This window comes from Takifugu rubripes, chromosome 15 (assembly GCF_901000725.2).
Source record: "Takifugu rubripes chromosome 15, fTakRub1.2, whole genome shotgun sequence".
In the NCBI taxonomy this organism is placed as follows: domain Eukaryota; kingdom Metazoa; phylum Chordata; class Actinopteri; order Tetraodontiformes; family Tetraodontidae; genus Takifugu; species Takifugu rubripes.
In genome coordinates, this window is record NC_042299.1 from 4,809,718 (window position 1) to 4,824,520 (window position 14,803).

Genomic DNA, 14,803 nt, shown 5'->3' on the forward strand with positions numbered 1-14,803 from the left:
CTGACCAAAAGTGATGGTTTCCCCACGAGAAGACGTCAAAAACGTCATAATGTGACCGCAGCATGAGTTTTCAGATGTTCATGTTGCATTCACCTCTGTTTTGAGAAACTTGTGTCTCCTGACCAAAAGTGATGGTTTCCCCACGAGAAAACGTCAAAAACGTCATAATGTGACCGCAGCATGAGTTTTCAGATGATCATGTTGCATTCACCTCTGTTTTGAGAAAAAATGTGTCTCCTGACCAAAAGTGATGGTTTCCCCACGAGAAGACGTCAAAAACGTCATAATGTGACCGCAGCATGAGTTTTCAGATGATCATGTTGCATTCACCTCTGTTTTGAGAAAACTGTGTCTCCTGACCAAAAGTGATGGTTTCCCCACGAGAAGACGTCAAAAACGTCATAATGTGACCGCAGCATGAGTTTTCAGATGATCATGTTGCATTCAGCTCTGTTTTGAGAAAATGTGTCTCCTGACCAAAAGTGATGGTTTCCCCACGAGAAGACGTCAAAAACGTCATAATGTGACCGCAGCATGAGTTTTCAGATGTTCATGTTGCATTCAGCTCTGTTTTGACAAAAATGTGTCTCCTGACCAAAAGTGATGGTTTCCCCACGAGAAAACGTCAAAAACGTCATAATGTGACCGCAGCATGAGTTTTCAGATGATCATGTTGCATTCACCTCTGTTTTGAGAAACTTGTGTCTCCTGACCAAAAGTGATGGTTTCCCCACGAGAAGACGTCAAAAACGTCATAATGTGACCGCAGCATGAGTTTTCAGATGATCATGTTGCATTCACCTCTGTTTTGAGAAACTTGTGTCTCCTGACCAAAAGTGATGGTTTCCCCACGAGAAGACGTCAAAAACGTCATAATGTGACCGCAGCATGAGTTTTCAGATGATCATGTTGCATTCACCTCTGTTTTGAGAAACTTGTGTCTCCTGACCAAAAGTGATGGTTTCCCCACGAGAAGACGTCAAAAACGTCATAATGTGACCGCAGCATGAGTTTTCAGATGATCATGTTGCATTCACCTCTGTTTTGAGAAAAATGTGTCTCCTGACCAAAAGTGATGGTTTCCCCACGAGAAGACGTCAAAAACGTCATAATGTGACCGCAGCATGAGTTTTCAGATGATCATGTTGCATTCACCTCTGTTTTGAGAAAAATGTGTCTCCTGACCAAAAGTGATGGTTTCCCCACGAGAAAACGTCAAAAACGTCATAATGTGACCGCAGCATGAGTTTTCAGATGATCATGTTGCATTCACCTCTGTTTTGAGAAACTTGTGTCTCCTGACCAAAAGTGATGGTTTCCCCACGAGAAGACGTCAAAAACGTCATAATGTGACCGCAGCATGAGTTTTCAGATGATCATGTTGCATTCACCTCTGTTTTGAGAAACTTGTGTCTCCTGACCAAAAGTGATGGTTTCCCCACGAGAAGACGTCAAAAACGTCATAATGTGACCGCAGCATGAGCTTTCAGATGATCATGTTGCATTCACCTCTGTTTTGAGAAACTTGTGTCTCCTGACCAAAAGTGATGGTTTCCCCACGAGAAACGTCAAAAACGTCATAATGTGACCGCAGCATGAGTTTTCAGATGATCATGTTGCATTCACCTCTGTTTTGAGCAAAATGTGTCTCCTGACCAAAAGTGATGGTTTCCCCACGAGAAGACGTCAAAAACGTCATAATGTGACCGCAGCATGAGTTTTCAGATGATCATGTTGCATTCACCTCTGTTTTGAGAAACTTGTGTCTCCTGACCAAAAGTGATGGTTTCCCCACGAGAAACGTCAAAAACGTCATAATGTGACCGCAGCATGAGTTTTCAGATGATCATGTTGCATTCACCTCTGTTTTGAGAAACTTGTGTCTCCTGACCAAAAGTGATGGTTTCCCCACGAGAAGACGTCAAAAACGTCATAATGTGACCGCAGCATGAGTTTTCAGATGATCATGTTGCATTCACCTCTGTTTTGAGAAACTTGTGTCTCCTGACCAAAAGTGATGGTTTCCCCACGAGAAGACGTCAAAAACGTCATAATGTGACCGCAGCATGAGTTTTCAGATGATCATGTTGCATTCACCTCTGTTTTGAGAAACTTGTGTCTCCTGACCAAAAGTGATGGTTTCCCCACGAGAAGACGTCAAAAACGTCATAATGTGACCGCAGCATGACTTTTCAGATGATCATGTTGCATTCACCTCTGTTTTGAGAAACTTGTGTCTCCTGACCAAAAGTGATGGTTTCCCCACGAGAAGACGTCAAAAACGTCATAATGTGACCGCAGCATGAGTTTTCAGATGATCATGTTGCATTCACCTCTGTTTTGAGAAAAATGTGTCTCCTGACCAAAAGTGATGGTTTCCCCACGAGAAGACGTCAAAAACGTCATAATGTGACCGCAGCATGAGTTTTCAGATGATCATGTTGCATTCAGCTCTGTTTTGAGAAAAATGTGTCTCCTGACCAAAAGTGATGGTTTCCCCACGAGAAGACGTCAAAAACGTCATAATGTGACCGCAGCATGACTTTTCAGATGATCATGTTGCATTCACCTCTGTTTTGAGAAACTTGTGTCTCCTGACCAAAAGTGATGGTTTCCCCACGAGAAGACGTCAAAAACGTCATAATGTGACCGCAGCATGAGTTTTCAGATGATCATGTTGCATTCACCTCTGTTTTGAGAAACTTGTGTCTCCTGACCAAAAGTGATGGTTTCCCCACGAGAAAACGTCAAAACGTCATAATGTGACCGCAGCATGAGTTTTCAGATGATCATGTTGCATTCACCTCTGTTTTGAGAAACTTGTGTCTCCTGACCAAAAGTGATGGTTTCCCCACGAGAAACGTCAAAAACGTCATAATGTGACCGCAGCATGACTTTTCAGATGATCATGTTGCATTCACCTCTGTTTTGAGAAAATGTGTCTCCTGACCAAAAGTGATGGTTTCCCCACGAGAAAACGTCAAAAACGTCATAATGTGACCGCAGCATGACTTTTCAGATGATCATGTTGCATTTACTTCTGTTTTGAGAAACTTGTGTCTCCTGACCAAAAGTGATGGTTTCCCCACGAGAAGACGTCAAAAACGTCATAATGTGACCGCAGCATGACTTTTCAGATGATCATGTTGCATTCACCTCTGTTTTGAGAAACTTGTGTCTCCTGACCAAAAGTGATGGTTTCCCCACGAGAAAACGTCAAAAACGTCATGATGTGACCGCAGCATGACTTTTCAGATGATCATGTTGCATTCACCTCTGTTTTGAGAAACTTGTGTCTCCTGACCAAAAGTGATGGTTTCCCCACGAGAAGACGTCAAAAACGTCATAATGTGACCGCAGCATGAGTTTTCAGATGATCATGTTGCATTTACTTCTGTTTTGAGAAACTTGTGTCTCCTGACCAAAAATGATGGTTTCCACACGAGAAGACGTCAAAAACGTCATGATGTGACCGCAGCATGACTTTTCAGATGATCATGTTGCATTCACCTCTGTTCTGAGAAAAATGTGTCTCCCGACACAAAGTGAAGTTTTCTCCACGCGCAAAGGTCAGAAAACTCATAATCTGACTGCAGCATAAATTTTCATATGATCATGTTGCATTCACTTCTGTTTTGAGAAAAATGTGTCTCCTGAGCCAAAGTGACATTTTCTCCATGAGCAAACATCAAAAAAGTCATAATGTGATACCAGCATAAGTTTTCTTATGATCTTGTTGCATTCTCCTTTGTTCTGAGAGAAATGTGTCTCCTGAGCCATCGTGACATTTTCTCCACGAATAAATGTCAAAAAGTCATAATGTGATTGCAGCATATGTTTTCAAATGATCTTGTTGCATTCACCTTTGTTCTGAGAAAAATGTGTCTCCTGAACCAAAGTGACGTTTTCTCCACAAGCAAACGTCAAAAAAGTCATAATGTAATACCAGCATAAGTTTTCATATGATCTTGTTGCATTCACCTTTGTTCTGAGAAAATGTGTCTCCTGACCTAAAGTGACGTTTTTTCCACAAGCAAACGTCAAAAAAAGAGGCCAAAGTGGGTCTTTGTAAAATTGGTGGCCAAGAAGTGAGTTTCTAAATTAATATTTCACTCTTTAAAACAAATGGCAACAATAATATTGTAATGATTTAACTCTTAAACCAGGATTCTAGAATTGACAGCATAATCACTAGATTAATTTAAATGTTTGACTGAAATAACTTTTACTATTATGATTCTGTGATTCTTCCTGTTTTGTTGTTGCAGTTTGTTTCTCCCATCGGGGGTGTTTCACCTTTTTTCCCTGCAGCGCTGGCTGCTGCAACACCTGTGGCAGATCAGTTTGATTAGGAGTCTTTTTAAGCAGCTTACACCAGCTGATCGGTGTCAGATAGTTTTGCCCGTGTTGTCGGCAATTGAGCGTCTTGAGACTTTAGTACTTACTGTTGGATTAATCCTGTCTTTTCTTCTTCTGTAGTCTCCATGTTGAAGAGCACCCGTGTACCATTGGACTTTGTAAATATTGTAAAACACTTCACTTGGCGATTTCCTGCCTCCTGTATACATTCTGGGTTCAGTCTTTGTAACAGTGACCCTGACATCATAAATCTGTAGAAGTACAATATTTATTTCAAGGCATCAGAAACTGGAAATACACAAGCATAACAGAATTCTACAATATGTATATTCATGCAAATGACACCTTTTCTTTACTAAGGTGGTAATTTTGATTTTCTTTTTTAAAAAAAAAAAAATTCCAGCAGGTCTTTGATAATTGATTCAGCTACCTGTGAAAAGGTCATGAGGTGATGCTCCTGATGAGTCTGGCCCTCTCCCCCCTCTTTTTCCCCCCTTAAAATTACTCAATTTTCAGATTAACAGGTCACCATTTGATTTACTCTTGCAGTGGTATCCTTGTGGAGACACAAGGATTAATCATATGTTATTATTAACGTCGGAGCCAACGACACCCGGCTTCGTCAGTCAGAGGTCACCAAAATTAACTTGGAGTCGGTGTGCAACTACGCAAAAACGATGTCGGACTCCGTAGCATTCTCTGGTCCCCTCCCCAATCTGGCCAGCGATGAGATGTTTAGCCGCATGTTGTCGCTTCGTCGCTGGCAGTCACGGTGGTGCCCTGAAAACCAGGTGGTTTTTATAGACAATTGGAGCACTTTTTGGGGAAAACCTGGTCTGATTTGGAGAGATGGTGTCCATCCCACACAGGATGGTGGCCTCTCTCATTTCTAGTAATTTGGCTAATCTTATTAGACCCAAAGTGACCTGACAATCCAGGGTCCAGACCAGGATGCAGAGTTGTAGTCTTACACACCTCTCTGCTGCTTCCATAGAACCCTCATCCGCCAACAATAACATATTTAACACTATAGAGGTAGTCTCTAGCACAGAGCAGGGGAGCGGTCAATCACCATAATCTTACTAAAATTAATACTTGGAGAAACTAATATCACAATTAAATGTGGACTGTTAAATATTAGATCTCTTTTGTGTGAATCCCTGTTGGTGAACGACCTGATAGCGGATCATCACATTGATTTATTTTGTCTTACTGAGACCTGGCTTGAGGAGGAGGATTATGTTACCTTAAATGAATCTACTCCTCCTACCCATCTTAATTATCATATTCCTCATGTTACTGGTCGAGGAGGGGGAGTGGCAGCAATCTATCACTCCAAGTTATTAATTAATCCTAGACCAAAATATGGTTCCAGTTCATTTGAAAGCCTGACTTGGCATCACCCATCTGAACTGGAAGGCAGAAAAGCCACTTTTGTTTGTCTGCTGGGCCACATTCAGAGTTCCTATCCAAGTTCTCCGATTTCTTATCTGGTCTGATTAGGAGAGACGGTGTCCATCCCACAAGGGATGGTGCCTCTCTCATTTCTAGTAATTTGGCTAATTTTATTAGACCCAAAGTGACCTGACAATCCAGGGTCCAGACCAGGATGCAGAGTTGTAGTCTTACACACCTCTCTGCTGCTTCCATAGAACCCTCATCCACCAAAAATAACATATTTAACATTATAAAGGTAGTCTCTGTTCCACGGTTAAAAGTTCACCAAGCACAGAGCAGGGGAGCGGTCAATCACCATAAACTTATTAAAATTAATACTAAAGCACAAGTTGGAGAAACTAATATCACAATTAAGTGTGGACTGTTAAATATTAGATCTCTTTTGTGTAAATCCCTGTTAGTACATGACCAGATAGCGAATCATCACATTGATCTTATTTTGTCTTACTGAGACCTGGCTTCAGGAGGAGGATTATGTTATCTTAAATGAATCTACTCCTCCTACCCATCTTAATTATCATATTCCTTGTGTTACTGGTCGAGGAGGGGGAGAGGCAGCAATCTATCACTCCAAGTTATTAATTAATCCTAGACCAAAATATGGCTCCAGTTCATTTGAAAGCCTGACTCTTGGCATCACACATCTGAACTGGAAGACAGAAAAGCCACTTCTGTTTGTAGTTGTATATTGGCCCCCTGCTGGGCCACATTCAGAGTTCCTGTCTGAGTTCTCTGATTTCTTATCTGACTTGGTCCTTAGAACGGACAAAGTCATTATCATTGGAGACTTTAATATTCATGTAGATGTTCTAAATGACAGCTTTAGAAATGGCTTCATTTCATTACTTGAGTCAGTTGGTTTCCTCAGCAGATAAACCAACCAACTCATAGCTTCAATCACACCCTAGATCTAGTTCTGAATTATGGTGTTGAGGTAGAACATGTGTCAGTGTTCCCTCAGAACCCACTCCTGTCAGACCATTCTTTGATCACTTTCACATTTATGATTAAGGATTATTCTATGCTCAGAACAAAAGTCTTACTATAGCAGATGTCTTTCAGATAATGCTGTAGCTAAATTTAAGGAAGTGATCCCTGTGCTAATCCCAGGACCACTGTGCATTTCCCCAGGGATAAATCATTATAATCTTAGCCCTGCTGAGGTTGACTCTATTGCTGAAGGTGCAGCAACCTTACTGAGAATTCTGTTGCCCCCCAGAAAAAGAAAATGGTAAATCAGAGGAGGTGTGCCCCCTGGTATAATTCACATATCAGGACCCTCAAGCAGAAAGTGCGAAGACTGACCCGCTGTATAGTGTATTTTTGTGTGTGTTTCTGTGCTCTGTGCCTCTCCTCTCCTCTCTTCTCCTCTCCTCTCCTCTCCTCTCCTCTCCTCTCCTCTTCATCTTCCTCCCCTCTCCTCTCCCCTCTCCTCTTCATCTTCCTCTCCTCTCCTCTCCTCTCCTCTTCTCTCTCTCCTCTCTCTCTACCCAGCCGGACATCAGCAGGAGGGTCCCCCTACAAGCAGCTCTTTATAATTAATCCCAGATTGTGACTTGACAACCTAAATATGTCCAAATTGTAACGTGAGTGTAAATCTGTCTTTGTGCTTGAACTTGGACTTGCAGGAGTGATAGCAAGTGCAGGTGTTTACAGAAAAAGTGGAAAAATCTGACCAATTTCCATGTTGCTCTGACTGCACCGTGGCTGACTCATCTCACTCCGTCTCCTGCAATCCTAAACCAAATTTGCTCTGGGACTAAAAGCATTTGTCCCTGCCATCACGGTACTCCTAAACATCATACAACATGTCCTCACTTGCTGTAGTACTGACAACTGCAGGTATAATGATCCACTACAGACTTTCTGCATTATCGTGTATCCATGGTGTTCATTGATAATGGACACTGCTGTCTGCGGAAACATATGCTCCACTTTTTGTAAGAGAGATAGTTTGATCATTTTCACTGATTCTCATTCAGTTTGTGGAAAGGTTTATTGTAGTTTTTTGCTCTTGGTGTGTCAATGCCAATGAGTACACTGTCTCTACATATAAGAAGGGAAAAATAATATATATCAAAGTCATGGTAATTAAAATTCAGAAGGGCAATAACAGAATGTCAGGGTCATCTAATGTATAGGTTTAAATCTTAGTTATGCTGCTATAAGCATATCACCTGACAGGATTCTGTCACCCTGCTGGTTCATGGCTGCCTATCCTCTCCTGTTTAATTTGAGTTTTTTTCCTTGCCACTGTTTGTTGGGGGTCAGGCCATGGGTTTCTGTAAAGCACCTATAGACAATTTTGATTGTAAGAGATGCCATATAAATAAAGATAAAATGAAATTAAATCAGTTGAAAACCAAATTAAGTATTCATAATATAATTATCACTAGTACTGAAGAAATAGCACAATAACCAAAAATAAGACGATGCTTGCAAAATATAGATGTCTGTCTTCTTTTCATTCGCTGTACGTATTTATTTTTCCCTTCCTCCCCACATAAAATATTGTTTGATTTATTTTTATAATACTGTGTTTTTAATTCGGCTTTCAGAAAACTACGTTACCTGGTGCTCACTAAAACTGTCACACCCTGCTCCAGCCCATGGACTCAGTTCTTTTCCACTCCCCTGCTCACACCACACCCTCTGATCACACACCTGCCCTCACTCACTGATCACACACCTGCCCTCACTCACTGATCACACACCTGCCCTCACTCATCAATCACTTCACCTACCAGTATATATTCTCCAGCCTCACACTCACTTGGTGCCAGATTGTCTCTGCTATGCATGACCTTCCAGCATTTACCTGCCTGTCTTCCCGGAATCGACCCTGCCTGTTTACGACCTGCCTGTTCTACCTAACCCCCGGTAAATTAACTCTGTCTTTTGTTTTGACCACGAGCTCAGCCAGTCTCCCTCTGGATTGTTTGCCTGATTCTGCCTGCCTCCCGGTTACTGACTTTTTGCCTGCCTCGACCAAGTCCGCTGCCCCGCCCTTGAACTGTTCTTTGTTTGCCAGATTGCAGTTAATAAACCTGTTAACTGATCATCAGTTTATTGCCTGTTTTGTATTGCACTTGGGTCCATACCATACCCGTCACAAAAACAAAACAAGTCTGAAATAAGGACAACCCTCTGACTGCAGTATGCACATCTGGGCCGCACCTCAACACAGCCTAGGCAGCCTCATGACTTATATACACTCCAAATGTCTGTTTTGTTTTAAAATATAATTTAGAAGGTTCTACATCTTCTGGGTGATCAGATTTTTTATTTAATCTCGAATGGGGGGGGGGGGGGGAAATCTATTTCCTGAACTATGCCATATTTTGCAAAGCGTCTCCGGCTATTATATTTGCGCAAATTTTCCACAAGATCTCGTGAGAATTTATTTTAGTTGTAGATGTACAGAAATAATTCTGTTCCTGTTACTTAGCAACAAGCATTTTTTTGCTGACACACAAATAATACATTAAAATGGGACTAAAGATATATAAGAATAACATTTAAGTTATTAACATTTAAGCTTTTGCAAGTAAATTAATTTATAACGTTCTAAGCAGAGGAGCTCCTCCACGTTGAGAGGAGCCAGATGAGGTGGCTTGGGCATCTAGTTAGGATGCCTCCTGGACGCCTCCCTGGTGAGGTGTTCAGGGCATGTCCCTCTGGTAGGAGGCCCCCGGGAAGACCCAGGACACGTTGGAGACTATGTCTCTCGACTGGTCTGGGGACGCCTGGGGATCCCCCCGAACGAGCTGGAAGAAGTAGCTGGGGAGAGGGAAGTCTGGGCCTCTGCTTAGGCTGCTGCCCCCGCGACCCGACCCCGGATAAGCGGTAGAGGATGGTATGGTACGTTCTAAGTATATATATATATATATATATATATATATATATATATATATATATTACTTTCAGATGAGTCAGATGAGTTTTTTTTTTCCAGATGAGTCAAGATCATATCGACAACAGAAAATGTAAAATAGTGCAATACACACATCTCCCACTAGATGTCAGGAGAGATTAATGTGAGGATTTAATTCAAATTTGAGAGAATTTCCCCAGAATCTACCCACTCTGTCTAAAATGACGTCAGTTCTCCTCCCATCGCTCCAGTAGAGGCAAAGCTCGTTTATGATATGGATGATGAAACATTAATTCCCAAAACTTAAATAGCAGCTCAAATATTAAACTACTTTGTACTTTACATTCAGTAAACGGACATCCAATAGGGTTAAACAAATGTGACACTTTTTGAGATATAAAATATATTACAATTATATGAAAACCGTAGAAATTTTTTAAAGAAGTGATTAATCCACTGTTCTCGCACAATGTGAGGGAAATATACCGGTTTTAGTGCAATCAAAATATTTACTGTTATTACTGTAGATAAAATACAGGGTCTATAGAATTGAACACAATGATCGCTCACTTAAAATCACGTTATCGACCTGAACAAATAATAGATTTTGACACATATATGTGAGTCCTCTTGTGTTTTGCAACGGTTGACAAAGAGTGGCCCACCCCTTACTCCGCCATATTCGATTCCTGTTATCTGATTGGACAAGAGGAGCCGTCACTCAAAGGATTAGCCATGCTGGGTTAGGTTGTTTAGTGTGCGACGCTACGCTCAGAGTGGGTCTGTTGGTGGAGACGCGACATTCACTGGGCCAGTTTTCTTTTTAACAGCCTCCCTCCTTGCTCGCCGCTATCCCGGTTCACGATGCCTTAGCTGAGAGGAGCGTAGCTCATGTTCGCCCGAGGAAGTGATTTCTTTTAATCCCGCCCACAGCACTTAACTCGCTTGACAATTTTTGTGACGATTTAGGGTGATCGGGCCCTATTGGACCGTGGAGGGCTTGTGTCAGCGAAAGAGTTTTAATCGTAAAAGAAGAAAAATCAAAGGTTGTACATGCAAATTCTCTTCCCCGGCCCAGTGTTTACATGTCATAATTGGATTTTGCATCAATCCGAGGCAGCGGAACGGCCATAAGTGGCGGAACCACCAGCAGCACTAGAAAAACCTCGGACTTCCATCGCAGCTGCATTCGATTCCCCCCTCTCTCCTTTGGAGTGTGTTTGTGCAGCAGCTGATGCTGGTGTGGGTGGTTCTGGAGGTGTGAACGAAAATGGGGTTACCTGCGCTGGAGTTCAGCGACTGCTACCTGGACAGCCCCCAGTTCAGGGACAGGCTCAAATCCCATGAAGTGGAACTGGAAAAGACCAACAAGTTCATCAAGGAGCTCATTAAAGACGGAAAGGCGTTGATCCAGGCTTTAAAATGTAAGTAGAACCCTCATACTATGTTTATAATATTTAAGATCGCTGTGCTTTCGCCAGCAGGCCTTCATGTCTGTATCCTATGGAAGACTAATCAGAATTGTGCACTTGCCTCTGTTTGTCTGGGTCCTCCTGATAAGGCACGAAGTCTTGATTGTTAATAAGAGTCAAGAAGAGAGGTTTATGTTACACTGCAGTTTTGAACAGAAACATGGTTACACATGTGGGTGGTGAGGCCAGATGTTGGTGTGTTTAGGTGACATTTTAATGAGCCAGTCAGGATAAGAGATGGGCCAGGTGTTAAAATTCTACATTCATACACTGCTATCAATCTTAAAGAAATAAGACATTAAAATCTTTATGCAACTGAACTCTTAGATATAAAAGACAGAAACCAAAAAGGGGACTCTGAACTACTATTGGCAACACTCTTGTCCCAATGGGCACATCCTGAAAAGTCCAGGACCAGACCAGCCTCCCATGTCACCTGAATATTCTACCCCTGTAGGAACATTCCGGCTCTGTCACCACAATTTTTTTTAGCTGATGCATGAATGTAAAGACAATTCTGTTTTTGCCTGTTGGTGAGATCTAGAAAGCAAACCTGATTGTCTCTCTTGAATACTGCTGCTCTGTAACTGGTTTTTGCTGCATCTTTCATTGTAACTCTGCCTCCCCTAGCTTTTCTTGTGGTCCAGGGAGGATTTAAACCCAGTAATTGCTGATGGAGAAGGAGACCCAAAATCTTCTTAGAGCTTTTACATCTGTATTTGTTTCCTTTTCATGATCAAATCCATGTTAGACCAGACACAGAAAATGATGAGCCACCATGTGTCACTTTATTTGGGACTTATTTCTGCCCCTACCAGCGATGCATGCATGAAGGAGCTTCTCTCGTGCAACAACTCAGGGCGAAAGCCTGATTTTTGTTCCCTCTCCAGACAGCTCGCACACTAGTTTCAGACAGGTGACTGTTTTAGAAATGTGATTAGGTAGAAAAGCGAGTGGACAGAGGAATTGAAATCAGAACAATGAAGGGCAAAGCTGTGTTTGCTTATTGGTTGGTTTTAAAAATAAAATCCAAATAAGTGACCAATGATTGTGGCTCAGTCTGCATGTGAGTGGTTTTAGCACAACTGCCTCTTGAGTTTGAAGAAATGACACCTTCTGCATCTTTAGCTTGTCTTGCTTATTCAATGATGACATATCTGCCTGCTTGATCAAAGAGCAAATTGTAAGTGTGTTTTGTAGAACTGTTAGAACTGTGAGCCCTTCCAAAGTTTCAAGAATACGATGATTTTGTCTCTATTGAAGATGGAATAAAATAATGTTTTTGCAGTGGAGCTTCTTGTTTCAGCAGTGTGTTTTGCTGCCTTTTTAAAAGCAGAAATTTGCTTTGTATAATCTTAAACTATGACTAAACTCAATGATGTCTGAATTTTTCACAAAAGGTCTCTCTGCTCTTTCACCATAGCTATCTGAGGTCTACTGTTCGGCCATAAAGGCAACATTTCATGACAAGAACGCTCTGCTTCTAAACTCAAGCCACATTCACTTAAAAGCTAGTGGTTTCTGATGCAGATTGTTTATTTTGAGCTTGTCTTATGTGAAACATCACCCAGCAGTAACAAAGCAGACTTTTACTATTTCTAAGAATGTTCCTAGCCCACAGGGTGCATTCAGCTGTCAGTCAAATTTCCAAAGTTGTAGGGGCCTACAGTAGAGAAAAGCTGTGGCTCTGCAGAAAATAAACCTCACAGAACAGCTGTCTATCTGTCCAGACATGCAGCAGGTGTCAAATTAGCAGAAACATTTTAGCTGGGGTAGCGTGAACAGTTGCACTCATGGGATATGTGAATATTAAGAAAAACACTCTGATCTAAATGCAAATTTACCTTTACTTTCTTATAAGAGACATTAGATTTAATGTTGGTGCAAAAGTGAGAACAGGTTGTAGAGGAGAATTTTAGCTCTGTAGAGAATGCTTTCTGTTTGCTGGGTTTGGATGCCATGCATGAGTGTTTACTTTAAAGGTTCTGCAGATGTGAAAATTGGGCTCTGTTCTCACTTCCACGCAGGCCGGAAAGACTCTTGGTTTTGTCATGACCCCTAGGTTTAACAATTACAATCACAACTGCAGTGTGTATGTAAGGCAGTTATGGATAGTTATTACAAATAATATTTAACTTTCATGTTTATTTGAAGGACAGGCAGATTCTGACCTAACTGAGTTCTAAATTTGGGTTTTGCTCCACTTATAAACACTTCTTCGATCCTTGTTAAGCTTAAAATGTATTTCTTTGAACTCATTTGCTCGAAGGCCCGAAGTCTTTTCAATTTATATCAAGGTGAGTGAAGAGACAATGCTTGAAAACCTTTTTAGAATCACAAAGGTTGTTAAGTTTTTGTATTCAAATTCTCCATGCTTGGAATATTTGCCCATCTGCCATTAGTTATCTCTCATTTTGATAAAGAATCAAAACCAGGCAGAAATTAACTTGTGAAATGGTGTGTCCATGTGTTATATAATATTTATAATAGCCCCAATTGATAGATATTGATGATAGATAATGACAGTTATTGATGCTAATGATCATGACACACATTAAAAGGTATATTTTCTAATGGCTGTGACCTTCAGTCAGACATTTACCATTTAAGTTATGGTAATCTAGTTCTGAGAAAGCTGCAGTGGAACAGATGCATTTGATTATTGAAAACGGAGAGAAACCTGCAGACCTAGTTTAATCAAGCCTGCTGAAAAGCTGACAGAATGTGTGTTCATCTTTGTCCTTTTAAGAGTGCTTTTTGGAAACCACAATCGAAGACACCCAGCTAGCATGTACAGAACACTCTGACCATGGGCTGATGCCAGATAGCATCAAATTATAAACCATACATGCAATTTAGAGTGAAGGCACAAATTGTGCCGTACAGCCTCGTCTTTGATATTGAAATATATTGGTTTCGTGAAATCAATGACTGACTAAATTATCTGGGAGAAAGAGGTAACGCGTAACACTATTGCCCGATGGCTGCAAGACCTACAGACTGAACACAGCCAACTCCCAGAACAAGACCCAGTAGTCATCACCTTAGCAGACATCCAAACAAGAGTGTCCAAAATGAAGAGCTTGACGGCACCAGGTCCTGATAAGATCCACGCCTATTGTACCCCAGAAGGGCACAATACCGTCCAACTACCGGCCCATAACCTGCCTCAGCACCACATGGAAGCTCCTATCAGGCATCATAGCGGCTAAGATCAGCAGGCACATGGATCAATACATAAGCAGAGCACAGAAAGGCATAGGGAACAACAACAGAGGTGCCAAGCACCAGCTACTGGTTGACAGGGCAATCGCCCAGGACTGTAGGATGCGGCACACCAACTTGTGCACTGCCTGGATTGATTACAAGAAAGCCTATGACTCAAAGCCAATTGCGCAGGTGAGCATCAGATGTGGCATATATCAAGGAGATGCTCTGCCCCCCCTGCTGTTCTGCATAGGCCTAAACCCCCTCAGCCAGATCATCACCAAGAGTGGCTATGGGTACCAGTTTCAAAGTGGAACCATCATCAGCCACCTCCTCTACATGGATGACATCAAGCTGTATGCCAAGAATGAGCATGACATTGACTCCCTGATTCACCTCCTAGGATCTACAGCAAAGACATCGGGATGTCATT

The 14,803-nt window shown here is 41.7% G+C and overlaps 1 protein-coding gene across 2 annotated transcripts in view; it reads left to right on the forward strand.

The window, feature by feature from the left end:
- The first annotated feature begins 10,420 nt into the window (after positions 1 to 10,420).
- The window catches only part of LOC101071901 (rho GTPase-activating protein 26), a 47,649-nt gene continuing 43,266 nt past the window's right edge, over positions 10,421 to 14,803 (forward strand). Inside the window, exon 1 of one of the 2 annotated variants that reach the window (XM_003970760.3) lies at positions 10,421 to 11,115. In XM_003970760.3, the coding sequence (XP_003970809.1) occupies positions 10,962 to 11,115 (154 nt within the window). In that variant the 5' untranslated portion in view covers positions 10,421 to 10,961. The remainder of the gene's footprint in view (positions 11,116 to 14,803) is intronic. The other variant, XM_029848781.1, reaches the window with a different exon arrangement.